At 45.2% G+C, this 26,716-nt stretch overlaps 1 protein-coding gene across 1 annotated transcript; it reads right to left on the minus strand.

Moving 5' to 3' along the window:
* Nucleotides 1–152: 152 nt before the first annotated feature.
* LOC117042833 (zinc finger protein 420-like) lies at nucleotides 153–22,886 on the minus strand. Its single transcript, XM_033142490.1, has 7 exons — nucleotides 22,869–22,886; nucleotides 19,559–20,045; nucleotides 18,576–18,657; nucleotides 18,234–18,316; nucleotides 16,254–16,380; nucleotides 14,205–15,080; nucleotides 153–1,555 (listed from the first exon to the last, which is right to left on the minus strand). Exons 2-7 carry the CDS (start codon nucleotides 19,952–19,954, stop codon nucleotides 522–524), a joined length of 2,598 nt encoding a protein of 865 aa, XP_032998381.1. The 5' UTR covers nucleotides 19,955–20,045; nucleotides 22,869–22,886; the 3' UTR covers nucleotides 153–521.
* Between the last annotated feature and the right edge of the window lie 3,830 nt (nucleotides 22,887–26,716).

The following is a 26,716-nucleotide window of genomic DNA, read 5'->3' on the forward strand; positions in this document are numbered from 1 at the left end:
CACTCTTTGAAAACCACACCCATATTATTTCTTTTCCATGCGGCCTTTCAGCCGAAGATCACAGGGCAGTTTACAATACTAAAACAACAACAACATGAGACATAATACCATAATAGCAAACAAAAACAGTACCCCTCCAGTATTCTGTGTCATTTTTATTTCATTTAATAAAAAATCAATTTTTTAATTTATTTATCTGGTGTGTGCAACGTCTTTATGGGGCATAAGGTTAAGGACAGAAGGAGATATTCATAATGGATGCATGTTTAACTCCTGTAAAAATACCCTCACAGATCTGTAGAGCTGAAAGGGACCACGAGTGTCATCTAGTCCAACCCCATGCAATGCAGTAATCTTTCACCCAACATGGAGCTCAAACACACAACTCTGAGATTAAGAGTCTCATGCTCTACCAACTGAGCAAACTCAGGTCTTAAATATCCTGAATATCTTACATGAGCGCTGGACAAACTTGTGGGTTCAGATGCACACTTTCCAGTGACTGCCAGCTGTCACTGTTTTTATAATATCGTTCCGTCATGAATTCTTTGATGGGAAATGAAAGTTTCTTTCCAGCGGAAGCTCTGTCCACATTCCAAGCACTGATATGGCTTCTCCCCTGAATGAATTCTTTGATGGGAAGTGAGACGGTGGCTCCGACTGAAGCTCTTCCCACACTCCAAGCACTGATATGGCTTGTCTCCCTTATGAAGTCTTTGATGGGAAGTGAGATTCTGCTTTAAGCTGAAGCTCTTTCCACATTCCAAGCACTGATATGGTTTCTCCCCTGTATGAATTATCTGATGGGAAGTGAGATTATCCTTCCGACCGAAGCTCTTTCCACATTCCAAGCACTGATAGGGTTTTTCCCCTGTGTGAATTCTTTGATGACTATGTAAGTTTGCCCTTAAATTAAAGCTCTTTCCACAATCTAAACATTGATATGGTTTCTCCCCTGTATGAATTCTTAGATGTGAAGTCAGGTGGACCCTCTGAATGAAGCGCTTTCCACATTTCAAGCACTGATATGGTTTCTCCCCTGTATGAATTCTCTGATGGGCAGTGAGACTTGCCTTCTGGCTGAAGCTCTTCCCGCAGTCCAAGCACTGATATGGGTTCTCCATGGTGTGAACTCTTTGATGTGAAGTGAGATGGGAGCTTTGACTGAAACACTTCCCACATTCCATGCACTGATATGGTTTCTTCCCCGTATGAATTCTTTGGTGGGAAGTGAGATGGGCGATCTGACTAAAGTGCTTCCCACATTCCAGGCATTGATACGGTTTCTCCCCTGTATGAATTCTTCGATGGGCAGTGAGACTCGACTTCTGGCTGAAGCTCTTTCCACAGTCCAAGCACTGATATGGTTTATTTTCTGTATGAACTCTTTGGTGGGAAGTGAGATGGGTGATTTGGCGAAAGCTCTTTCCACATTCCAAGCATATATATGGTTTCTCGCCTGTGTGAATTCTTTCATGCTTAGTGAGACTTGACTTCCTGCTAAACTTCCTCCCACATTCTAAGCACTGATATGGTTTCTCCTCGCTGTCAGTTTCTTGTTGAGAGCTCTGACTGAAGATCTCTTCCCTCTCCAAATATATATCCAGCTCCCCCACTCCATGACTATTGTTGTGGGGTCTCTTATTCTTGCTTTCCAATTTTTCACCTTCTGCAAGGAGAACAGAAACTGATTAGAATCACTGGATGTAGTTGGGCTCCAGATTACTGAGCCATGTCAAAAAACAGTTGTGATAAAGAAAGAAGTGAAGGGACTTAGATGTAATGCAGAGTTTTCTACAGAATTAACTGCCCTATTAACTGGCATTAAGGAACAGGTGCCATGCTACAGACCACTGGTTCTCAAACTTCTTCTCTGGGCCACACTTTAAGAATAAAAAATTTGCTCACGCCAAACCAATTTTTTTATTGATAAGAAATACATTGGAAAAACAAAAGAAACCACCCCTATCAGTGCTTGATTTATAAAATAGAACACAACTACTTTATAATATGAACATGGGACAGTATAAAACAATGCAGTTACATAAGAACAGGCACCATTTACAAAATTTAATTATAAGCTACCTTAAGTAGGAATGCAAACTGAATGAGAGGTGTGAGCTTGCTTTTATATGAGGTCTACTTTGAGACAAGATTTGTATCCTCATCAACACAAAGAAGCCTTTCTCTTTTCTGATCTCTCATATCTGTCATTAAATATATTTTGACAAGATATCTACCCAGACACCTTATTTTACTATATGCTGCACTGAAATGTTTAATTTTTTCTTCGGTTTTCTTTTAATCTTCCCACTACACTTGCCGCCCTCTCCTGCAACACAGGGCTGGTGTGCCAAGCCCTTTGAGAACCACTACTATAGAAAGTTGAAATTCAGCCATGGGTTACAGGGAACCAGGCAGAGGGCCTTCTTGGTAGAGGCACGTGCCCAGGGGAGATAAACAATTATATGACCTTCCGTAGACACCGGAAACCAGCCCTGAATCAGGATGTTTTCAACGTCTGGTGTATCATATTTTCTTTATATCAGGCACATCCAACTCCCAAGAGACTGCTATCTACTCTCAGTATGAAAAAACTGGCTGTGATCTACCCACTGTCATTGTCAGGAATTGTTGAGGTTTTTTTAGTGAGGGTTCAGCTTTTTTTGGAAATTGATAAAGACCATCCAGGTGATCACTTTACTAAATACTAAGATCAACCTGGAATGCCCCTGCGATTAATAATAATAATAATAAGTTATTTATACCCCGCTCATCTGGCTGAGTTTCCCCAGCCACTCTGGGAGGCTCCCAGTCAAGTGCTAAAAACAATACAGCATTAAATATTAAAAACTTCCCTAAACAGGGCTGCCTTCAGATGTGTTTTAAAAATATGATAGCTGCTTATTTCCTTGACCTCTGATGGGAGGGCGTTCCACAGGGTGGGCACCACTACCGAGAAGGCCCTCTGTCTGGTTCCCAGTGACCTCACTTCTCGCAGTGAGGGAACCGCCAGAAGGCCCTCGGCACTGGATCTCAGTGTCCAGGCTGAATGATGGGGTGGAGATGCTCCTTCAGGTATACAGGGCTGAGGCCGTTTAGGGCTTTAAAGGTCAGCACCAACACTTTGAATTGTGCTCAGAAACGTACTGGGAGCCAATGCAGATCTCTCAGGACCGGGGTTATGTGGTCCCGGCGGCCACTCCCAGTCACCAGTCTAGCTGCTGCATTCTGGATTAATTGCAGTTTCCTGGTCACCTTCAAAGGTAGCCCCACGTAGAGCGCATTGCAGTAGTCCAAGCGGGAGATACCTAGAGCATGCACCACTCTGGCGAGAGAGTCCGCGGGCAGGTAGGGTCTCAGCCTGCGTCCCAGATGGAGCTGGTTGACAACTGCCCTGGGCACAGAATTAACCTGCACCTCCATGGACAGCTGTAAGTCCAAAATGACTCCCTGGTTGCGCACCTGTGCCTCCATGGACAGCTGTGAGTCTAAAATGACTCCCAGGCTGAAAACCTTTTACTCCATGGACACAGTTACCCCATTCAGGATCAGGGAGCCCTCCACACCTGCCCTCCTCCTGTCCCCCCAAAACAGTACTTGTGTCTTGTCAGGATTCAACCGGTCAGTCACAATTGACCTGTTGTACATGCCTGCTTTACATTATGTTGGAAGCTGCCCAGGGTGGCTGGGGAATAAAGGTAAAGGTCCCCTGGATGGTTAAGTCCAGTCAAAGGCGACTATGGGGTTGTGGCGCTCATCTCCACTTCCAGGCCGAGGGAGTCGGCGTTTGTCCACAGACAGCTTTTCGGGTCATGTGGCCATCATGACTAAACTGCTTCTGGCGCAACAGAACAACGTGATGGAAACCAAAGCACACAGAAAAGCTGCTTACCTTATCACAGCAGCGGTACCTATTTATCTATTTGCACTGGCGTGCTTTCGAACTGCTAGGTTGGCAGGAGCTGGGAAAGAGCAATGGGAGCTCACACCGTCATGGGGATTCGAACCGCCGACCTTCCAATTGGCAAGCCCAAGAGGCTCAGTGGTTTAGACCACAGCGCCACCTGTGCTGTAGGGGGCGCAGTTGAATTCCACCACAATACCATTGGTTCATCACACATCCGATTTTCAAAACAGAGACACAACAGAGAGACTTACCGAGAGAGACCATGATGCCACAGGTCTCTTCCATGACTTCCGTATGCAGAGCTCTCTGGTCAGGATCCAGCAACACCCACTCCTCATCTGTGAAATGTATAGCCACATCCTCAAAGGTTGCTGGGCTCTAAAAGAAAAAGGAAATGTTTCCACCTCAGAGAAAGCATATTGATTACCTGCTGCTCATTACTGTTGTTCATGATCTATTAATTGCTGTGTTTTTTAAATGAAATTATCGTGCTGCGCATTTTAATTATGGGTGTTTTAAGGGAAACGCTTCATTGCGTGTTTTAACGATGGCTGTTTCGAGCTTATTCTTTCTGTAACCACTTTTCCTACGTTGTCAACTGTTTAGAAGCCTATGTTAGCATTAAGCATTATTTAAATTCACAAGCAATACTACTACTAATAAGAAAAAAATAATTCTAGGGAGGAGGGGATAGAGGCACCCTGGATTCCCCCAGCTCTCTCCCCCCCCACCCACTGACTGGCTGCCCATACCTGAACCCGTGCCACAGAAGCTGCTACCCTTGCATTGTGAAGAAGAGATGGCTGAGGAGGTCTTGCCGGCATCATCCTGTCAACTGTGAGAGACAAAGTTAGTGGGAAGCCAGTAGCACTTGATGGTCTCAGAGATTAACGAATGCACGCCTAAATACACACAGGCCTTGGAAAAAGTTATATTTTTTAGTGTTTATAAAGAAATGTTTTTTTATGTGTTTGTATTTCAGTTGTGTGAAAACGCATTTCTACTCCTTTGGGCCTCTTGTTCTCAACTCAAAAAATGCTGGTCCCCATGTATTGGAAATAGATGCATGTTTAAGCGGTGGAAAACGCTAGAGAGGTGTCTTTTGTTCCAAATATTACAGCAGCTCCTAGGTTTATCTTGCACTCAACAGAGGGAGACCAAACTGATATACATCCCATTTATCCTTACCAAGTGGACTCTGTTTGGTACCAAATGGAACCGTCTTCATCTCAGGGAAAACTGTGCCCCTTTCTGCAAACTGATTCCGTCTCTGAAACAGTAATGAAGAATCAAAACAAGGAATGGGGAGAAGGAATGACAGGAGCAAAATCTCAGGGGTCTGCAAACGTTTTCAGCAGGGGGCCGGTCCACTGTCCCTCAGTCCTTGTGGGGGGCCAGACTATTTTTTTTTGGGGGGGGGAATGAACGAATTCCTATGCCCCACAAATAACCCAGAGATGCATTTTAAATAAAAGGACACATTCTACTCATGTAAAAACACACTGATTCCTGGACCGTCCGCAGGCCGGATTGAGAAGGCAATTGGGCCGGATCTAGCCCCTGGACCTTAGTTTGCCTACCCATGTCCTAATGGTATCTGGACATCTTTCCTTGGATGCTTTACTGAAAATGTTGGGCAAATAGCAGAGTTTTGAGATACCCTCCCTCATGTTCTGAACCCCCTGGGGACTATCTAGATGGAACACTCACCTGTGCCTCCTCCTGCTTGTTGTCTGCCTGGCTCAGGAGGAAACCTTCAGCCAGGGCCACAGCCTGGGAAGAAGTGTCTGCTCCACAGCCTCTCACCCAGCTCTCCATCTCCGGCGGAAGGACAGCCAGGAACTGCTCCAGAATCACCAAGTCTAGGATCTCCTTCTTTGTGTGTCGATCTGGCTTCAGCCACTGACAGCAAAGCTGGTGGAGTCGGCTACAAACCTCTCGGGGTCCTTTGGCCTCCTGGTAGCAGAACTGCCTGAACTGCTGGCTCTGCACATTTGAGCCAAGGGTGATTTTCTCACTCGGGACTTTCTGCACTGACTTTTCCCAGAATCTCCCACAGCTCTCAGTCTTGATGGCATCGTAGCCTCCTCCTGCTTCAGGGCCAGCCGAGTCTTCATTTTTCTTCTGCGCTCCAAGGAAGCCTCCAGGAAGTCGAAAGGAACTCCTTTGCCCTTCTGCCATTTTCTGCCTGTCCTAATTAACCAAAACAAAATAAAATAAAAAATTCCTTCCAGTAGCACCTTAGAGACCAACTAAGTTTGTTCTTGGTATGAGCTTTCGTGTGCATGCACACTTCTTCAGATACCTTCCAGTAGCACCTTAGAGACCAACTAAGTTTGTTCTTGGTATGAGCTTTCGTGTGCATGCAAACTTAGTTGGTCTCTAAGGTGCTACTGGAAGGAATTTTTTGGTTTTATATTTTGTTTTGACTATGGCAGACCAACACAGCTACCTACCTGTACTCAGAATGTGTCTTATATGAGAGTTAAAGTGGGCACAGGATTGCAGTAATCAGGTCACATTAAGATTGGTCGAAGCCTTGGTGCTGTACTAATTTGTGAATGGCAGTCAGAAAAACACGGCTCTTAAAAATCACTCTGCTTAAAAGAAACAACAGCCCTTCTGCAGCCATTTTACAGTCTTTTCTCCAGTTTCACACCCACCATATGAGGTAGGTTTATCTTGTCGCATCAGTGACTGGAGCAAGGCAGTCTGTGAGCAAACAGAATAAGGCAAGCTAAAAATGTGAAACTGTCCAGACTCAAGGGAATTTTTTGATGCCGCTGCTCAAGGCTGGCAAAAAGGGCTGTGTCTTTCCTTCTGCTGCAAAAGGAGAACAAGAAGAGCAGAACGAAGCCATCCAAGCACAGAGAAGGGCGGGGAGAAACTTTTTTGCTCTTCTGCCTTTCATTCTGGAGCAATGGTTTGGGGCAGCAGGATTTGGGAACTGTGATGAAACAGCCGAGGGCAATGTGAGGAGGATACAGAATGTGTAGCCTGAGATAAGGCTTAATCCTGAAGGCTAGATGGCCCTTTGGGGTCCCTTCCAACTCTACAAGTTGTGATTCTATGACCTCCTATGATGGGCAGAAGCACTGCTGCCAACTTGAGCATCTGGCAACCTAGTAACTTAATGCTGACATCTATCTATCTATCTATCTATCTATCTATCTATCTATCTCTACATTTATCTATGAACCTGTATTCCGCTGTATACCACTGTATTCCACTCTGGTCAGGCCTCACCTGGAATACTGTGTCCAGTTCTGGGCACCACAGTTCAAGAAGGATACTGACAAGCTGGAACGCGTCCAGAGGAGGGCAACCAAAATGGTCAAAGGCCTGGAAACGATGCCTTATGAGGAACGGCTTAGGGAGCTGGGTATGTTTAGCCTGGAGAAGAGAAGGTTAAGGGGTGATATGATAGCCATGTTCAAATATAGAAAAGGATGTCATCTAGAGGAGGGAGAAAGGTTATTTTCTGCTGCTCCAGAGAAGCGGACACGGGGCAATGGATTCAAACTACAAGAAAGAAGATTCCACCTAAACATTAGGAAGAACTTCCTGACAGTAAGAGCTGTTCGACAGTGGAATTTGCTGCCAAGGAGTGTGGTGGAGTCCCCTTCTTTAGAGGTCTTTAAGCGGAGGCTTGACAGCCATCTGTCAGGAACGCTTTGATGGTGTTTCCTGCTTGGCAGGGGGTTGGACTGGATGGCCCTTGTGGTCTCTTCCAACTCTATGATTCTATGAGTCTGTCGTGGCTTTGCAGAGACAGGGAGGGAGGGACAGAACTTCCACCCCCTATGGCCTCCTTTGATGGGCAGAAGCACTGCGTCAATTTGCGCATCTGGCAACCTAGTAACTTAATGCCGACATCTATCTATCTATCAAAACAAAATAAAATAAAAAATTCCTTCCATTAGCACCTTAGAGACCAACTAAGTTAGTTCTTCAGAATCTGAAGAAGTGTGCATGCACACGAAAGCTCATACCAAGAACAAACTTAGTTGGTCTCTAAGGTGCTACTGGAAGCAATTTTTTATTTTATTTTGTTTTGACTATGGCAGACCAACACGGCTACCTACCTGTAACTATCTTTCTATCAATAGGCCTAGCTTTGCAGAGACAGGGAGGGAGCATAGCTGTCAACTCTCCCCCTTTTTTAAAGGGAAATTCCCTTATTCCGAATAGGATTCCTCAGAAGAAAAGGGAAAAGTTGGCAGCTATGGGAGGGAGGGAGGGAGGGGGAGAATTTCCACCACCCTAAAACAACCCCCCCTGGGACCCCATTCCCAAAAACGCGCGTCACAGAGAGGGGGGGCTCACCGGCTGCCGGAAGGGCGAGCGAGGACGGGGAGTCCAGGAGAGACAAAGGCCACTTTCTCCAGCCCGAGAGTGAAGCCAGGAAGGAAGATGCTTCGGAGGCCGGATGTTTTGCCAGCGCGCTTCCGCCCTGCCTCCGCCCGGCCACTTCCTGTCCCCTCTAGGGAGCCACATCGCTGGTCACAGGGCACTTGCTCCTTGTGCAGATGGTCCTCGGGTTCCATTCCTATCACCTCCGCTTAATCAGATCCGACCACCTCCCCCTTCTTGCACTGCCCAGCGCATTTCAGCCCCTTCTTGCACTGCCCGGCGCATTTCAAATAGTTTGCGAAGGCTGCTGGGAACTGTAGTTCTGCAAAGGGGGGAGGCGGGTCTTTAGATGCAGGTTTGTGTGTACACAGTCCCAGTGATACTCCAGGTCCCTCCAAAGTTCTGATTTCTTGGTGGAGCACACAGGACTGCCCCCCAAAAAGCAGGTGAAAGGGTGCCGTGCGATTTCTCGTTTCCAGCTTAGGAGTTGAGATGGGTCTTTTGCACATTACGTTTTTACACATACAATCAAATGCCCTTCAGCTCTCTATATTGGACAAACAGGTCAAACCCTACGCCAAAGGATAAATGGACATAAATGCTGATATCAGGAATCACAAGACAGAGAAACCAGCAGGAGAACACTTCAGTCTCCCAGGACATTCTATAAAAGATCTCAAAGTAGCTGTCTTAATACAAAGGAATTTCAGAAATAGACTGGGAAGAGAAGGGGCTGAATTGCAACTAATCACCAAACTTAAAACCATGGAGAAACCTGGTCTGTACAAAGACATTGGATTCTTATCTCATTATACGTGACAAAGCTATCTTTAGCCATCTCACCCCTTGCCTTTCCCTGCAAGACCCTGTAAAAATTGCAGTCATTAACAGTCGTCAACAGGTTTTCCACACCTATCAGCTGATCCCCCATTCCCACCACCCTCTGAGTAATACCCCTCCCCACTCCCTCACTATATTTAAGGGTCTGGTGACTTTCGTTTCAGTGTGTCTGAAGAAGTGTGCATGCACACGAAAGCTCATACCAAGAACAAACTTAGTTGGTCTCTAAGGTGCTACTGGAAGGAATTTTTTATTTTGTTTCGACTCCCTGCACGAGAATCCCAGGAACTGCAGTTTGCGAAGGGAGCTGGAAAATGTAGGCCTATAAAGGGTAAACTGCAGCTCTCGGTATTTGAGGGAGGCAGGTCTTTACTTGGCGGAACAGACTATTTCAGCACAGGAACCGTAACCTGATTAGAAGGCTCCTAATTGGAAGAAGACAACACCATACATGTTACCACACTCTTTGAATTATTGCTTCATGAAGATCTAGGATATTTTGTTTTTATTTCATGTGATGGTTTTGAGGAATATGCTCACCATCAGCAATGGGAGAAGTTAAAGCTGACATTCCGGTGCTAGGATGTCTGTTATCAACTGCATTGTGTATGCATGAATAGACTCTGTCAGGAACATAATTATCACCATTATAAAAAATAAAAAAAATCCTTCCAGTAGCACCTTAGAGACCAACTAAGTTTGTTCGTGTGCATGTATCTGAAGAAGTGTGCATGTACACAAAAGCTCATACCAATAACAAACTTAGTTGGTCTCTAAGGTGCTACTGGAAGGAATTTTTTTTTTTAATTTAGTGTAAGATTGCTGTTTTAGGGGTTGTTTTTAAAAGTCTGTAACAGATTAACCCATTTTGCATTACTTTCTATGGGAAAGTGCCTCTTGGTTTTGGAACGCTTTGGTTTTGGAACGGACTTCCAGAACGAATTAAGTTTGAGAGCCAAGGTACCTCTACTGCTAATTGCTATCAATACAGGTGAAACTCGAAAAATTAGAATATTGTGGAAAAATCCATTTATGTAAGCAATTGTTTTCATTAGCTACTGGAATTTAGTATATGAGATAGACTCATGACATACAAAGCGAGATATGTCAAGCCTTTGCTTGTTATAATTGTGATGATCATGGCACACAGCTGATGAAAACCCCAAAGTTGAAATTGTTAATTTGGGGTTCTCATCAGCTGTACACCATAATCATCACAATTATAACAAATAAAGGCTTGACATATCTCGCTTTGCATGTCATGAGTCTATCTCATACATTAGTTTCACCTTTTAAGTTGAATTACTGAAAGAAATGAAGCTTTCCACGATATTCTAATTTTTCGAGTTTCACCTGTACTTGCTTTATTTCATCTTGGGAGACAGGAAGTCTGGTCTTTTAATTAATCTCAAAAACCATAGTAAGGGCCAAAGTGAGAGGGTGATCCCAACATGCTTCAATGGTTATGCCAACTCCCAAATCCAGTTGTGATCCAAATAATAGGTTGCATTGAGCTGTTATGCTTACAGCAGGCAACAGGCACACAGAGCCAAAGAAAGTGGTATTTATTTTTTTCCACACTTTGGCTGCAAAAGAAGTCCCTATTTTAAGTGTTCAGAAAAACAAAACAAAACAGGTTTCTAAGCCCTTCCCCTATACACACATTGGAGTGGGTGGGTTTTATTTATTTATATTTAACAAACTTTATATGCCACTGGGTTGGACAGTGTTCTCGAAGCGACTGGCATGAGTTTGGCCAAACTGCGGGAGGCAGTGGAGGATAGGGGTGCCTGGCGTGCTCTGGTCCATGGGGTCACGAAGACTCGGACATGACTGAATGACTGAACAACAACAATATGCCACTGGATGGTAACAAAACCTCTTAGGCGGTTTACCAGAAGTGTCAAAGTTATCAATTAAAAAACGCTGAAAACAATAAAAAAACATTTAAATTAAACAGCAAAGTTAAAACCGTAAACATGTTAACATTAACAATATAAGATTGAAACACATCAACATCCATGCACCTGGAAAGGTTTTCCTGAACAAACATACGTTAAGCTGGCGCCGAAAAGAGTAGTACAAAACTGCCTGCCTGACATTAATAGGCAGAGAGGAATTTCAGCTACGATGTGATCCTATCACAAGAGCCCCAATTCACTCTGAGAACAGGGATCATCAGGAATCTCTGGAGACTTCATTCTCTCCTGAGGATCCTTGGGAGCCAGGGGGGTGCGCATGAGGGTGTCATCCTAGTATACTGTAACACTATTTGTGAGCAGAACGTATTTACAACGTCAACACAGTACAATTTATGTTACAATAGATACATTTTAACTATAATTTATGTTACAATAGATACATTTGCATATGTTACAATAGATACATTTGCATTCAATAATAGCTGAGGGGAAAGGACCGCAGGTGACAGATTGGTAGGGAGGATACACATCTTGAGAAAGAAGAACAAGCCTTCTTGGTCATGTGAGACGCGACAATCTGCAGGGTGCAAGGCCTCAGGTGAAGAGGGGTTGCAAGGCCTTGACTGGAGACCAGGCCATCCAGCATGTTTTCAAAAATATGCCGACTGTTATAACTGGCTGAATCTCAGTTAACACCGGGGAGGAAGTAGAACAGTGTTAGCTGTTCAAGGAAAATATGTGAGACGCTGACAAAAATGCCCCACTGGCGAAGATCTGGTGCTAGGTCCATGTGGCATGGAATAAGGTGTAAGACGCTGGCACTGGGTTGAGCCATGTTATTCAGAATCTCGGTTCAATCTAAGCCTTCTTCCATGTATCATACAGGTGCAGATGATAACTGGAGTTGCTGAAGGAAATAAACGTTGCTTGCTGTTGCACCCAACCACCTCTGAGGTATGATGAACAGAGGACTCTTTCTTCCTTATGGAAGGGAGTCCTTTCCTTTCCCTTCTCACAGAGGAAAACCTGAAACTTGCGGCTTTTCTGGCAGATGTCCTGTGTGTTCAGCAGACATGAACAGGGTGCCACAGGGTTCTGTCTTGGGCCCAGTCTTATTCAACATCTTTATCAATGACTTGGATGATGGGCTTGAGGGCATCCTGATCAAGTTTGCAGATGACACCAAATTGGGATGGGTGGCTAATACCCCAGAGGACAGGATCACACTTCAAAATGACCTTAACAGATTAGAGAGCTGGGCCAAAGCAAAAAAGATGAATTTTAACAGGGAGAAATGTAAAGTACTACACTTGGGCAAAAAATATGAAAGGCACACGTACAGGGTGGGTGACACCTGGCTTGAGAGCAGTACATGTGAAAAGGATCTAGGAGTCTTGGTAGACCATAAACTTGACATGAGTCAACAGTGTGATGCAGCAGCTAAAATAGCCAATGCAATTCTGGGCTGCATCAACAGGAGTATAGCATCTAGATCAGTGGTGGCGAACCTTTTAGAGACCGAGTGCCCAAATTGCAAACCAAAACCCACTTATTTATCGCAAAGTGCTCAGAGTCGTTGAGCTTTTCATTGAGGGTTTTTTTGCGGGGGGGGGGCTCCCCAAAATTGTTGAACTCTTTTTGGGAGCTGCTGATCCCACAGACGAGGTAGCCTATGGGGAGGGTTTGGCCAAGGGAAAGAGGCGACCCCTTTCGCTCGCCCTTCTCCTCAGCTCAGTCTAACCGCCTTCCCCCCTCGACTCTTCTTGCTGGGGGACCCCGTCAGTTTGGCCGCCTCCTCGCGCAGCAGCCTCGAAGCTCTCCCCCCGCGACCCCCTCCCATCTATGACATACACTTTCTACCCCGCCCCTTTTAACGGCCGTTTCCCCCTCGCGCTCCCCTCACCCGCGAAGCCGAGGAGGAAAAACAGCCCGCCCGCCTCGCGTACGCCGAATCTCTCGAGGCCGGAACCGGAGGAGGGGAATGCAGCGCCACAAGCGCGTGAAGCCGGCGCCGCGCAGTTAGAACACATGGGGTGGGGATGAGGAAAGAGCAGGGAGGAAGAGGAGGAGCCAGGCGCCGGCAGGATCGAGAACATGTATACCGGGTTTCAACAGCGGACGCAGGCTGTAGCCTGGGGAGAAAACAACAACAGCGTGGATGGGTTGATGGCGTGCATACCAGCAGTGAGGGCTCTGCGTGCCAAGTGTGGCACGCGTGCCATAGGTTCGCCACCGCTGATCTAGATCAAGGGAAGTAATAGTACCACTGTATTCCGCTCTGGTCAGACCTCACCTGGAATACTGTGTCCAGTTCTGGGCACCACAGTTCAAGGATACTGACAAGCTGGAACGTGTCCAGAGGAGGGCAACCAAAATGGTCAAAGGCCTGGAAACAATGCCTTATGAGGAACGGCTTAGGGAGCTGGGTATGTTTAGCCTGGAGAAGAGAAGGTTAAGGGGTGATATGATAGCCATGTTCAAATATATAAAAGGATGTCATATAGAGGAGGGAGAAAGGTTGTTTTCTGCTGCTCAAGAGAAGCGGACACGGGGCAATGGATTCAAACTACAAGAAAGAAGATTCCACCTAAACATTAGGAAGAACTTCCTGACAGTGAGAGCTGTTCGACCGTGGAATTTGCTGCCAAGGAGTGTGGTGGAGTCTCCTTCTTTGGAGGTCTTTAAGCGGAGGCTTGACAGCCATCTGTCAGGAATGCTTTGATGGTGTTTCCTGCTTGGCAGGGGGTTGGACTGGATGGCCCTTGTGGTCTCTTCCAACTCTATGATTCTATGAGGAAGAGCTACAATCTGATGCCACCACCATCCTAGACATGCTGAGGATGACGGTGGCCATCAGGAGCACCACAAATTCGCAACCTGGAGGCTCTTGAAGTACATGAATTGCTGGGCCAAAGAAAACCTCTGCGTAGATGGCTACCTATTCGGGGTTGCCGAATCTCTCTTTATCCTCTCTCCAGACATGATGTGAAGAAGGCATTCAACCCCTTGTACCTCACAGAGCGGGGCATGTGAAATGCAGTTCATGGTTTTGAGAAACAGAAGCAACTTTTTCGCTCCACTGGCGAATGATGAGATCCTGTTGTAATCCTCAACCAAGTACTAAATAAAATCTCCTAAAAATAAATTTGTATACAGCCATTGATATGGTTTCTCCCCACTGTGAGTTCTTTGATGGGAAGTGAGATTGGAGCTCTGGCTGAAGCTCTTTCCGCATTCCATGCACTGATATGGCTTCTCGCCAGTATGGATTCTTTGGTGGGAAGTGAGACTTTCCTTCCGACTGAAACTTTTCCCACACTCCTGACAATGAAATGGTTTCTCCCCACGGTGAATACTTTGATGACTATGGAAGTTTGTGCTTGTATTAAAGCATTTCCCACATTCTAAGCATTGATATGGCTTCTCCCCACTATGAATTCTCTGATGTCGACGGAAGTTTGTGCTTGTATTAAAGCTCTTCCCACATTCTAAGCACTGATATGGTTTCTCCCCTGTATGAATTCTTTGATGGGAAGTGAGACTTTCCTTCCAGGTGAAGCACTTTCCACATTCTAAGCACTGATACGGTTTCTTCCCACTATGAACTCTTTGATGGGAAGTGAGACTTCTCTTGGAATTGAAGCTATTTCCACATTCCAGGCATTTAAATGGTTCCTCCCCTCTGTGAATCCTTTCATGTAAAGTCAGATTCGAGTTTCGAGTGAAGCTCTTTCCACATTCCAAGCAGTAATATGGCTTCTCCTTGGTGTGGATTCTTTGATGGGACGTGAGATGTGAGTTCCGACTGAAGCTCTTTCCACATTCCAGGCATTGATAGGGTTTCTCTCCAGTATGGATTCTTTGATGGGAAGTGAGATTCGAGCTCTGACTGAAGCTCTTTCCACATTCTGAGCACTGATATAATTTCTTCCCAGTGGGATTTCTTTGATGGGAAGTGGAATGCAACCTCTGACTGAAGCCATCTCTACACTCCAAACGTTCATAAGGGATTTTGTTGTCGTCTCCCTTGTTCTTAATTTCCGATTTATCACCACCTGTAAATAGAGAAACGGATCAGAGCCTCAGGAAGAAATGGACCCCTAAATTATTGAACAATGATAATTAACATTTATGATAGAGGAAGAACAGAAGGGAGTTCGATGTGTGGTCTTACTACAGGGTTCACTGCCTTTGTTGAATCGCAACATATTTATGGGAACCTGAGATTTGAGAAACCTGGCTCTTTTTTGGGATGGATTTTGTTTGGCCCAGTCACGGAATCCAGTTCATTTCTGATGTCAGTAGTCTCTTTGGCCAACCAAAAAACTGACAGAAGCAAAAATAATAAACAACAAACCTGACAGAATCTACTTCTGGCTTCCTTAACAGCTCTGAAGCTTATATTAAAAAGGCCTGGGCAGTTCGGACCAGGCTGATCAGTGTTCAAAATGGCATAACTGGAGGAAGATTATTCACAGTAAATTAGTTTTTTTATCTTCAATCTCAGCCATAATTCTGACTCTGTATCTCAGAGACCTATGCAAAATGCTCCTATTTATTACAACAATGAACCCAAGACTGGCTAAATGATGTATATTTGGTGTTGAATTGGGGTTTTTATTTTATGCCAGGAGGATCCCAAATTGCTGTATTTACTTTTTGAATTTATATTTCACTGTTCACAAGTGGCAAACAAAATTTCACAGGGTGAAATGAATATTAGTTAAATTTTAAACATTAATCCATCCAAAACCTTTTCAGGAAGATAGTTGTAAAATGGTATGTGCTGTGACTGGGAATAATGACTCCATGACACCTGTGTTGTGGATTTTTGCAACATAACTTTTGTGTTAAGATTTAACTTAATTGTAACATTATTTATTTATGTTGCTGTTGCAAGTCTTACGAACCCAACTTGAAACGTTTGCACAAACCTTTGCCATAAATGTAGGGATTCGAAAATTATTTTTTCATAATAAAAGCTTGTTTTTTAAGGAAATATTTTTAAAGTACACAGACACACTTTGGGAAATCTTGTGGAGTCATAAGAACAGAACTGGTACTCTTTCAGAGATTATTCACAGAGAAAACAACAGTCCTTTCAAGGTTATCTGTTGGGGGTGTAAGAACCCCAGATGTGCAGTTGAGCTACATCAAAATATTGAAGGATCATCACAGATAGGTACTGAATTTCAAAAAAGATATTATAATCCAACAGGGAGCCTTACTCAGAAAAGCCATGATCCCACAATTCTCCTCCATGACTTTGTTATGCAGAGCTCTCTGGTCAGCATCCAGCAGCGCCCACTCCTCATCTGTGAAATAAACTGCTACCTCTTCAAAGCAAATTGGACCCTAAGAAAAAGAAAAAATGTCCTCCTCTTAGACAGCATCGATATTATTTACACATCGCTCTGTTGTTTTCTGCCTGCTAATTGTTTGTTGACAGAATATGCGCAGCTTGCAGACTTAACATATAGAATAAGAGAACAAGAAGAACATACGTTTGGAGAAGATTGGAAAACGTTTATTGAATATATGGGAAATAACTGTTTACAGCTGAAAACGCCGGCAGCATTAAGATAAATTCAACGGCGTAAATAAGTTTGATTGATGCAATAATGGAATACTGAATGGTAATCTTTCTGTAAAACATGCAGGGATTTATGATATGTGATATGCACCATGGAAGGGAAGTCATTGATATCTTAATACAAGGGAAGTCATTGATATCTTAATGATGTAAAAATGAGTATTTTAAATTGCAAAAGAGAAAATTTAATAAAAATTATATATATATAAATTGTATAATCTTGTTATAATTGTTGATTGTTGGTATCGGTAGTGGTATTTGTAGTGTTAGTCCTTTTTTGTTTTCTCTTGGGTTTTTTCCACAGTATTTGTATATGTATGTTGAATCTTTATACTTTTAAAATAATTTTGTTTTTAAAAAATTGTTTGTTGTTTTAATGGAATTGTTTTGCTGCACATTTTAATTATGGATGCTTATTTTAATGTTTTAATGAGATTCTATTATTGTGCATTTTAATGGTGGGCATTAATAGTTGTATAAATGGGTGGAACTCAACATTCTGCTCTTCAAATAATTCTGTCTGCGTGAGCATTCAAGTTTGCAAGATGGAAGGATCCCCTCTCCACTCTCTTCAAGTGCCGTTTTTTTTGGGGGGGGGGTGATGCCCAAAAGCCAACTTCAAGGGGCACAAGGGAGCGGAAGGAAAGTGGCAAAAGTCCTATGGTGCAACTGATGGGGTGGTGAGGTGAATCCTGGCCACTGCTTGCTGTGGTTTGCAAATACCGTATTTTTCGCTCCATAAGACACACTTTTTTCCTCCTAAAAAGTAAGGGGAAATATCTGTGCGTCTTATGGAGCGAATGGTGGTCCCTGGAGCTGAATTGCCCAGGGGCCAAAAGAGGGTCATGCTTTTTATTTTACAAAGAGAAAAGGGGGTGTTGAAAGGACCCCGCTCAGCAGCTGATCAGCAAGAGATCGGGAGAGAGATAAGAGTCCCAGCTCCCTTTCAGCCCCTCCCTCCATTGTTGAATGTGCTGCAGAGGGAGGTTGTTTGTTTCCCCAGCTACATGTGACTGGCTGATTAGATGATCTGTCTGGAAACTGTAGAAAAGGCTCCCTTTCCTTTAGAAGCTGCAGAAATGTGAGTTGAACCCCATATAAACGGGGCTTTTCCTCTTTGCTTTTCCCCCTTTGCAAAAGGAGCTTTGCTTTTCCCCCTTTGCAAAAAAACTGCAAAACTTTTAGCTGATCCTCAAAAAACAGGGTTTTTCCCTTTGCAAAAAAAGCTGCAAAACGTTTGACTGATCCTGAAAAAAACAGGGCTTTTAGAGGAGGAAAACCAGAAAAATGTTTTTTTTCTTGTTTCCTCCTCTAAAAACGAGGTGCGCCCTATGGAGCGAAATATACGGTACTTAGAACCTATTTTAGCATTAAACGATGAATATATAAATAAAACTGCAAGTACCAATAAATGATACTAATGATATTCAGAAGGGTAGTTAAGGTGAGGCGGCTGTTATTCTTCGCACATAAACCTTATTGAATAGCTTTTCCAGCTTTTGTTAAGGGCAGCTTTGACAGAAGCAAAGAGGAGGCGAGAAATTCGTTCGAGCCCAGAGGCACCCTTGTTGCCCCACTCTTCAGCCTCTTTCCCCACAGTGCTCCTTCCTCTTACCTGATCTGGTTCCACAGCCACTGCTTCCCCTCGGCCACCATGAAATGATGGATGAGGAGGTCTTGCTGGCATCATTCTGTCACCTGCGAGAGACAAAGGTAATTTGGGAAGCCATTCTCTAGGAGCTTAAGCAGTGCATCTCTAACTACAGGTGGGCCTTCGAAACAGTCTCACTTGCTGAGTGCATGTGCATGTTTACACCCATTTCATACTTTAGTTGTGTAAAAATACATCTCTCCTCCCTTGGGCTTTTGGACCCAAGTGTTAAAGGACTCACAGATTAGTTTCAAAATCAACAGGATGTGACCAAACGGAGAGAGAGAGAAAAGCATTCATGCTTACCCAGTGGCCTCTCTCTGGTTTCCAACTGAGTCTTCTTCACCTCAGAGTAGCCAGTGCCCATTTCTGCAAACAGATCCTTTTTCTGAAAGAGCAATAAGGATTCAAAACAGAGAACAGGGAGAGGGATTAGAAAAGGAACGGCCAGAGGCAAAAACTTTAAGGGTAACAGGATGCTTTTCAAAAAAAGGGATGGGCAATTACCGTATTTGTCGCTCCATAGGGCGCACCGGACCATAGGGCGCACCTCGTTTTTAGAGGAGGATTTTTTTTTTTGTTTTCCTCCTCTAAAAGCCCTGCTTTTTTTGAGGATCAGCTAAAAGTGTTGCAGCTTTTTTTGCAAAGGGAAAAGCCCTGTTTTTTTGAGGATCAGCTAAAGGTTTTGCAGCTTTTTTTTTGCAAAGGTAAAAGCCCTGGTTTTTTGAGGATCAGCTAAAAGTTTTGCAGCTTTTTTGCAAAGGTAAAAGCCCTGATTTTTTGAGGATCAGCCAAAAGTTTTGCAGCTTTTTTTGCAAAGGGAAAAGCCCTGGTTTTTATGGGGTTCAACTCACATTTCTGCAGCTTCTAAAGGAAAGGGAGCCTTTTCTACAGTTTCCAGACAGATAATCTAATCAGCCAGTCACATGTTGCTGGGGAAACAAACAACCTCCCTCTGCAGCACATTCAACGATGGAGGGCGGGGCTGAAAGGGAGCCGGGACTCTTATCTCTCTCCCGATCTCTTGCTGATCAGCTGCTGAGCGGGGTCCTTTCAACACCCCCTTTTCTCTTTGTAAAATAAAAAGCACGATCCTCTTTTGGCCCCTGGGCAATTCAGCTCCAGGGACCACCATTCGCTCCATAAGACGCACAGATATTTCCCCTTACTTTTTAGGAGGAAAAAAGTGTGTCTTATGGAGCGAAAAATATACAGTAGTAGAGAATTTTGGGAGACTCTCCCTCATGTTCTGAGCCCCTTGGGAGTATCCAGAGCAAAGTCTCTCTCACCTGCTGCTCAGCCTGACTCAGGAGGAAACCTTCGGCCAGAGCCACCGCCTGGGAACTGGTCTCCGCTCCACATTCCCTCACCCAGCTCTCCATCTCCGGTGGAAGGATAGCCAAGAACTGCTCCAAGATCACCAGGTCCAGCATCTGAGCTTTCGTATGCCTTTCTGGCTTCAGCCACTGGCGGTAAAGGTGGTAGAGTCGGCTGCAAACCTCTCGGGGTCCCTCGGCCTCCTGGTAGCAGAACTGCCTGAACTGCTGGCTCTGGATATTTGAGCTGGGGGTGTCCTCCTCGCCTAGGATCTTCTGCACAGAGTTTTCCCAGAATCCCCCACTGTTCCCAGTTTGGATGGCATTGCCCCTTCCTGCTTCAGGGCCAGCTGAGTCTTGTTCATCCATATGGGCTCTCAGGAGGCCTCCACAGGATCTGAAGGAATCCCTTTTGTCTTATGCCAAGTTCTGTCTGTCCTAATTTGTGGTGCTACCAAACCTACAGAGCAAATACATAATTATGCAAATACATAAGCATAGGTGCACCTTGCTAGGAATCAGGGCTAGACTGTACCAGCCAAGACTCTGTGATTGTAAGTTGTTTTAAACTGGAAGCTGCCCAGTATGGCTGGGGCAACCCAGTCAGATGGATGGCACAACAACAACAACAACAAGAAATGGCTCAGGACCAACAACAACAACAACAAGAAATGGCTCAGGACCGCAATACCTCAAGGACTCTCTCCATATGAACCTACCCGGACCCTAAGATAAACTTCTGAGGCCCTTCTTTGTGTGCCTTCTCCTCAAGAGGTTTGGAGGGTGGTAACATGAGAACAGGACCTTCTCTGCAGTGGCTCCCTGTCTGTAGAATGCTCTCCCCAGGGAAGTTCCCCTGGTGCCTTCATTATACACCTTTAGGCGCCAGGCAAAAATGTTCCTTTTTAACCAGGCCTTTGGTTGATCTGTTTTACATCCTATACCCTTTCAAAATGTTTTAAAATGTTACAGGTAGGTAGCCGTGTTGGTCTGCCATAGTCAAAGCAAAATAAAATAAAAAATGCCTTCCAGTAGCACCTTAGAGACCAACTAAGTTTGTTCTTGGTATGAGCTTTCGTGTGCATGCACACTTCTTCAGATACACTGAAACGGATTGCAGAGTCGTCAAAAGGTTTTCCACACCTATCAGCTGATCACCCATTCCCACCACCCTTCTGAGTAATACCCCTCCCCACTCCCTCACTATATTTAAGGGTCTGGTGACTTCCGTTTCAGTGTATCTGAAGAAGTGTGCATACACACGAAAGCTCATACCAAGAACAAACTTAGTTGGTCTCTAAGGTGCTACTGGAAGGAATTTTTTATTTTGTTTTGTTTCCACCCTGGGTAATAAATGTTGTAATAATAGCAACAGCGATAATCATGGGTGTAGTCAGGATTTAAAAGTTGGAGGGGGCAGGACACCAACCTGACATCATTCTCTGTCTGGCTCTGCCTAGCAGATTTGGAATGAAATGTCTTGACAACAGTTGTTTTAAATCACTTTCTGTTGACCCCAAGTGCTCAGAAAAATCGGTCAAAAGCTTTCTGCTTTTAGTTAAGTGCTTTTATTTATCTACTTTATGGGGAGGGGCAGCTGCCCCCCCCCGGCCTACACCCATGGCAACAACAATAACCTCAACAACAATAACAATAACATAAAGCCTCAAACGTGGGGGGAAATGCCTCAAATACACATAGAGCCTCAAGAAAGTGGGGTGGGAGAGCCTGTCGGAATTTGCAGTTTGAGGTTTTTGCATAACTAAGCACACACACTTTACGGGGGGGGGGGGACCTCAAGAAAACAAATATACAAGCCTTGCCTGCACTATGTATTTTAAAGAGTCATGGCGTCCTCCAAAGGATCCTGGGAACCATAGTTTGTTAAGGATGCAGAGGGTTGCTAGGAGACACCCACCCAGACCCACACACGCATTCCAGTTACACGGCTGCAGTGGTTTAAGAATCAATCCTTCTTGCCAGGAAACCCTGCAAATTGGTGGGGTTAAAATAAAATAAAATAAAATAGGAATAGGGCAGGGGCAGGCAACCTAAGGCCCGGGGACCAGATCCGGCCCAATAGCCTTCTAAATCTGGCCTGCGGACGGTCCAGGAATCAGCGTGTTTTTACATGAGTAAAAAGTGTCCTTTTATTTAAAATGCATCTCTGGGTTATTAGTGTGGCCTGCTTGGTGTTTTTACATGAGTAGAACGTGTCCTTTTATTTAAAATGAACCACTGGGTTATTTGTGGGGCATAGGAATTCGTTCACACCCCCCACACACATATAGTCCACATGATCTGAGGGACAGTGGACCGGCCCACGGCTGAAAAAGGTTGCTGACCCCTGGAATATAGGGCATCCCTATTTTCACGGGAGAAATGTTGGAGGGTATTATTTTCTCCACTCAGCAACTGCCGTTCACAACCACGGTTGCCTCCAGCTGTGCAGGCAGAGCACTACCGTGTATCCCTCTTCCCCATGATCTGGCTTCCTCCTTTCTAAAGCCATCCAGGCTGCTGCCCATCTTAAAGACTCCTGCAGCAGCGAGTTCCACAGTTCTGACCACGCTCCGCAGGGGAAAAGCGCTCTCTTTCCTCTGCCCTCAATTTCCCCAACGGCCATTATTTCTTTTCATTTCTATGGGTCAGGTATTCATAGGGTTGCCAGGTGTCCACTATTTGAGTGGACAGTCCACTTTTTCACATTATGTTCACTATTTTTTCCCCACAAAATAGTGGACATTTTTTTTTATTCAAAAGCTTTATGATGAAATGGTATTTTAGTACGTGTTAAAAGAAAATATATAATTTAATTTAATTGAAATCCCCCCCCCGCTTGTCCACCATTTTTTGGAAGCAGACCTGGCAACCCTAGGTATTCATTTTTATTTTTATTTTTTAAAAAACGTATATTCCATGCCCAAACGTTTCCGCCCGGCTACGACCTCTGTTAATCGATGGGACTTATTCCCAAATGTGGTTTGTTTGCATTGCATTCCCCCTCCCTCCCCCGCCTTAAAGACCCACCCCCTCCCCAAAGTGGCAAAGGAAGGCTAGAGATGCAGACCTAATGCGAACTCTTCCCCTCCTTGGCTTTGCAGAGAGGGAGGGGGGGCGACTTCTGCTCCCTGATTTTTTTGGGGGGGGTTGGCTGGGTGGCTGCCTCCCCACCCCCAAGCATTAGCTGAACAACCCCCCCCCCATGCATGCTCCCTCTGCAGCCCTGGGACACCCCCTATCTCCCAAATGCATGCTATGGAAGAAAGGGGAGAAGACTCACCAGATCCCAGGAGGTGCCACCCCTACAGCGCTTCAGACACAAAAGCCACCGCCTGCTCCCTTTGCAGAAAGGGAATTCAGAGGGAGGTGCTTTTGCCCTGGAGGACTTCGCCCCCCCTTTATTTCCCCGTCCTCTCTAGGAATCCAGCTCACTTCTTTTTAACCCTTGGCAAGCCGAGCGCACCAAGCTCGCGCCTCTCTCCCTCTCTGCGCCAGGAGCCAAGGAGGCGCACTGCAGAGAGATGCCTTATTTTTTGGGGGTGGGGTGGGGGAACCTCTTGACTGGGTTTCTGAGCTGTCCCCTCCCTTGGCCAGAAACAGCTCGCAGTGAAGTAGGCTCTGCAAGGACGTAGGGAGCCCCATTGTAGAATCATAGACTTGTAGAGCTGGAAGGGGACACCCAAGGGTCTTCCAGTCCAGCCCCCTGCAAGGCAGGAATCTCAACTCAAAGCATCCATGGCAGATGGCCGCCCAACCGCTGCTTAAAAACCTCCAAGGAAGGTGTCCGCCACTTCCCGAGGAAGTCCATTCCACTGTCTAACAGCTCTTACACAGTCCTGATGTTTAGTCGGAATCTGATTATTATTTTTTTGGTCATTTGGATCTATAACAGGTGAAACTCGCAAAATTAGAATATCGTAGAAAAGTCCATTTATGTAAGCAATTGTTTTCATTAGCTACTGGAGTTTAATATATGAGATAGACTCATGACACTCAAAGCGAGATATGTCAAGCCTTTGCTTGTTATAATTGTGATGATTATGGCGCACAGCTGATGAAAACCCCAAAGTTGAGATTGTTAATTTGGGGTTCTCATCAGCTGTACACCATAATCATCACAACTATAACAAATAAAAGCTTGACATATCTCACTTTGCATGTCATGAGTCTATCTCATACATTAGTTTCACCTTTTAAGTTGAATTACTGAAAGAAATGAACCTTTCCACGATATTCTAATTTTTCGAGTTTTCACCTGTATTCTGAGCCTGGGCCTCTGGACAGGCAGAAAACAAGCCACGTGACAGCCCGTTAAATATTAGAAGTCGGCTCTTATATCTCCCATTCAGCCAGATTTCAGCTGAATGGTGAGCAAGGCTCATGCTTTTTCTGCGACTGAAGAAGTACACCCATCCCATTAAATATTTTTAATTGCGTTTTATGTAGTTCCTTCTCTTACGCCTCACATTCTATTGCATTGCAGTTCAACTTCTATAGAAATGTGGTTAAGATGCAATATGTAAGATAAAAAAAGGAAACAACAGAAATACAATTAAAAGATCCGTCACGAATGCTTTAGTTGAGAGTCCTGGATGGCAGGGGGTTGGCCTAGATCAGTGTTTTTCAACCACTGTTCCGCGGCACACTAGTGTGCCGTGAGATGTTGCCTGGTGTGCCGTGGGAAAAATTGAAAAATTACTTTATATATAGTTAATATAGGCACAGAGTTAATTTTTTTAACATTTTCTAATGGTGGTGTGCCTCGTGATTTTTTTCATGAAACAAGTGTGCCTTTGCCCAAAAAAGGTTGAAAAACACTGGCCTAGATGACCCTCGGGGGTCCCTAGGATAAGACTTCTAAAGCCTCTGGAACTCACCGCCAGATGATTCCTTCTCCTCCTCCCAGGCACTGATGAAGCAATAAGCCTGGCTGGGGCCACCCCCAGAATTTGGTGGCGGCTAGCGGAAACCGATTGCACAAATCACCTTTCCCCTCCACCTTCTTCTTTAAACCCCTTTTCCTTGCCCAGCACACGAAATAAATATTTGCAGCGGGATCTTCGGGAAAGGCAAACCTTGCAAAGGAGAAACAAAATAGAAAATTATTTCCAGTAGCACCTTAGAGACCAGCTGAGTTTGTTCTTGGTATGAGCTTTCGTGTGCATGCACACTTCTTCAGATACTTGCAAAGGAGGTTCGTGCTGTTGCTGCTGCTTTTGCAGCTGCCTGCTTTGCTCAGGTTTCTTATGGGGTGCGAGCGAAGGAACCCCAAAAGCCTCAGCCAGATCAAAAGATTTGGAAACGGTGATGGCCGTTTGAGTGGCAAGAGAAAATTAATAAATAAACAAATCAACCCATCTCAGGGTTAATGGGAGAGAGTCCGGATGCCTAGAAACGCAGCTAGGCACCCACTTCCTTCCCCCCCCCCAATCTCCCTCCTCCCCCATCTGCAGCCTTCGCGCCCCTTCCCCGCCCACCTCTCCAAGGGATCGGGGTGAGTGCGTTTGGGTGGGGAGGCGCAGTGGAAGGGGGTGGGTGGGTGCCCGATGGAAGGAGGGGAAAATGAGGGCGGGATAGGGTGCGTTAAAAGCAAATGCAAATGGCACTGGGATGCAAGGGAACCCCGAGGACTGAAGATGCAAAGGGATGAGCAATTCCTGGTGTTGCGCTGGGAAGAAAAGAGCGCCCGAGTCCCCCCTGCCCCATAGGATGGTGGGCCTTTTCTGGGTCTGGCATTAAAGGGGAGCGCGAATTTTTGAGGCGTCACCCAGAGCAACCACCTCATCTGTTGCCTCTTCTGCATCATCGCCAAGGAAACCAGCTGAGTGTAGAGGTGTAAAGGATTATCTGGGACTGAAATGGGGGGCGGGGAGCTTTGGGGTGACCAGACAGTAGGGGTGGGAAGGAAAAGGAGGAGGAAAAGACTGGGGAGAGCTCCTCCACCCCACCCCACCCACCCCCTGCCTCCAAATGGAGATGGGCTCTGCAACTGACCCACCTGCATTCATTCCATTCTTACTGCGTTCTGTATCAGTATACTACTTTTGGGGCGTATTTGTGTGTGTGCGTGTCTTTAGGTTGGTGGGGAAAAGATACGCATATAAACCAAAGCCAAATGTATTAATAAGGCAGATTTATGAACAGTGGGGTGGAGCTGGACAGAAACATTTGGACACGAAATATGCGTAAAAAATAAAAACTTGACCTATTTAAGTAATTGTACAATGGGTCGTCGTATCTGGCTGTTAACCATAAGGCGGGTGGTTTAAACTCTCCCAGGGACGGCTGTGGGCATGATTCTTGCATTGCAGGGGGTCAGACTACATGACTCGCGTGACCCCTTCCAATTCCACAGCTCCACGATTCTAATAAAGCATACAGAAAAGACAACAATAACAACAACAACAACAGAATCTTAAATCTCAAGGGAAGTCACATGAACTTGTCTATAAATCGTTGTTGTTGTTCATTCGTTCAGTCGTGTCCGACTCTTCGTGACCCCATGGACCAGAGCACGCCAGGCACGCCTATCCTTCACTGCCTCTCGCAGTTTGGCCAAACTCATGTTAGTAGCTTCGAGGACACTGTCCAACCATCTCATCCTCTGTCGTCCCCTTCTCCTTGTGCCCTCCATCTTTCCCAACATCAGGGTCTTTTCCAGGGAGTCTTCTCTGCTCATGAGGTGGCCAAAGTACTGTAAATCATAATTGGTGCTAATTTTCTTATTCTTTCCCCTCTGCTAAGTGAGCACTTTGGGAGGTGGGGGAGGAGACAAACACACACACACACACACACACACACACACACACAAACACATGGGCAGTCTCAATGAGGAGGGGGCATCCTGTAAGGGAGGCATTATTTGGGTTGCTACAGTCATAGAATCATAGAATCATAGAGTTGGAAGAGACCCCAAGGGCCATCCAGTCCAACCCCCTGCCAAGCAGGAAACACCATCAAAGCATTCCTGATAGATGGCTGTCAAGCCTCTGCTTAAAGACCTCCAAAGAAGGAGACTCCACCACACTCCTTGGTAGCAAATTCCACTGCCGAACAGCTCTCACTGTCAGGAAGTTCTTCCTAATGTTTAGGTGGAATCTTCTAATGTTTAGGTGGAATCTTCAGTGC

This window comes from Lacerta agilis, chromosome 2 (assembly GCF_009819535.1).
Source record: "Lacerta agilis isolate rLacAgi1 chromosome 2, rLacAgi1.pri, whole genome shotgun sequence".
Lineage (NCBI taxonomy): Eukaryota > Metazoa > Chordata > Lepidosauria > Squamata > Lacertidae > Lacerta > Lacerta agilis.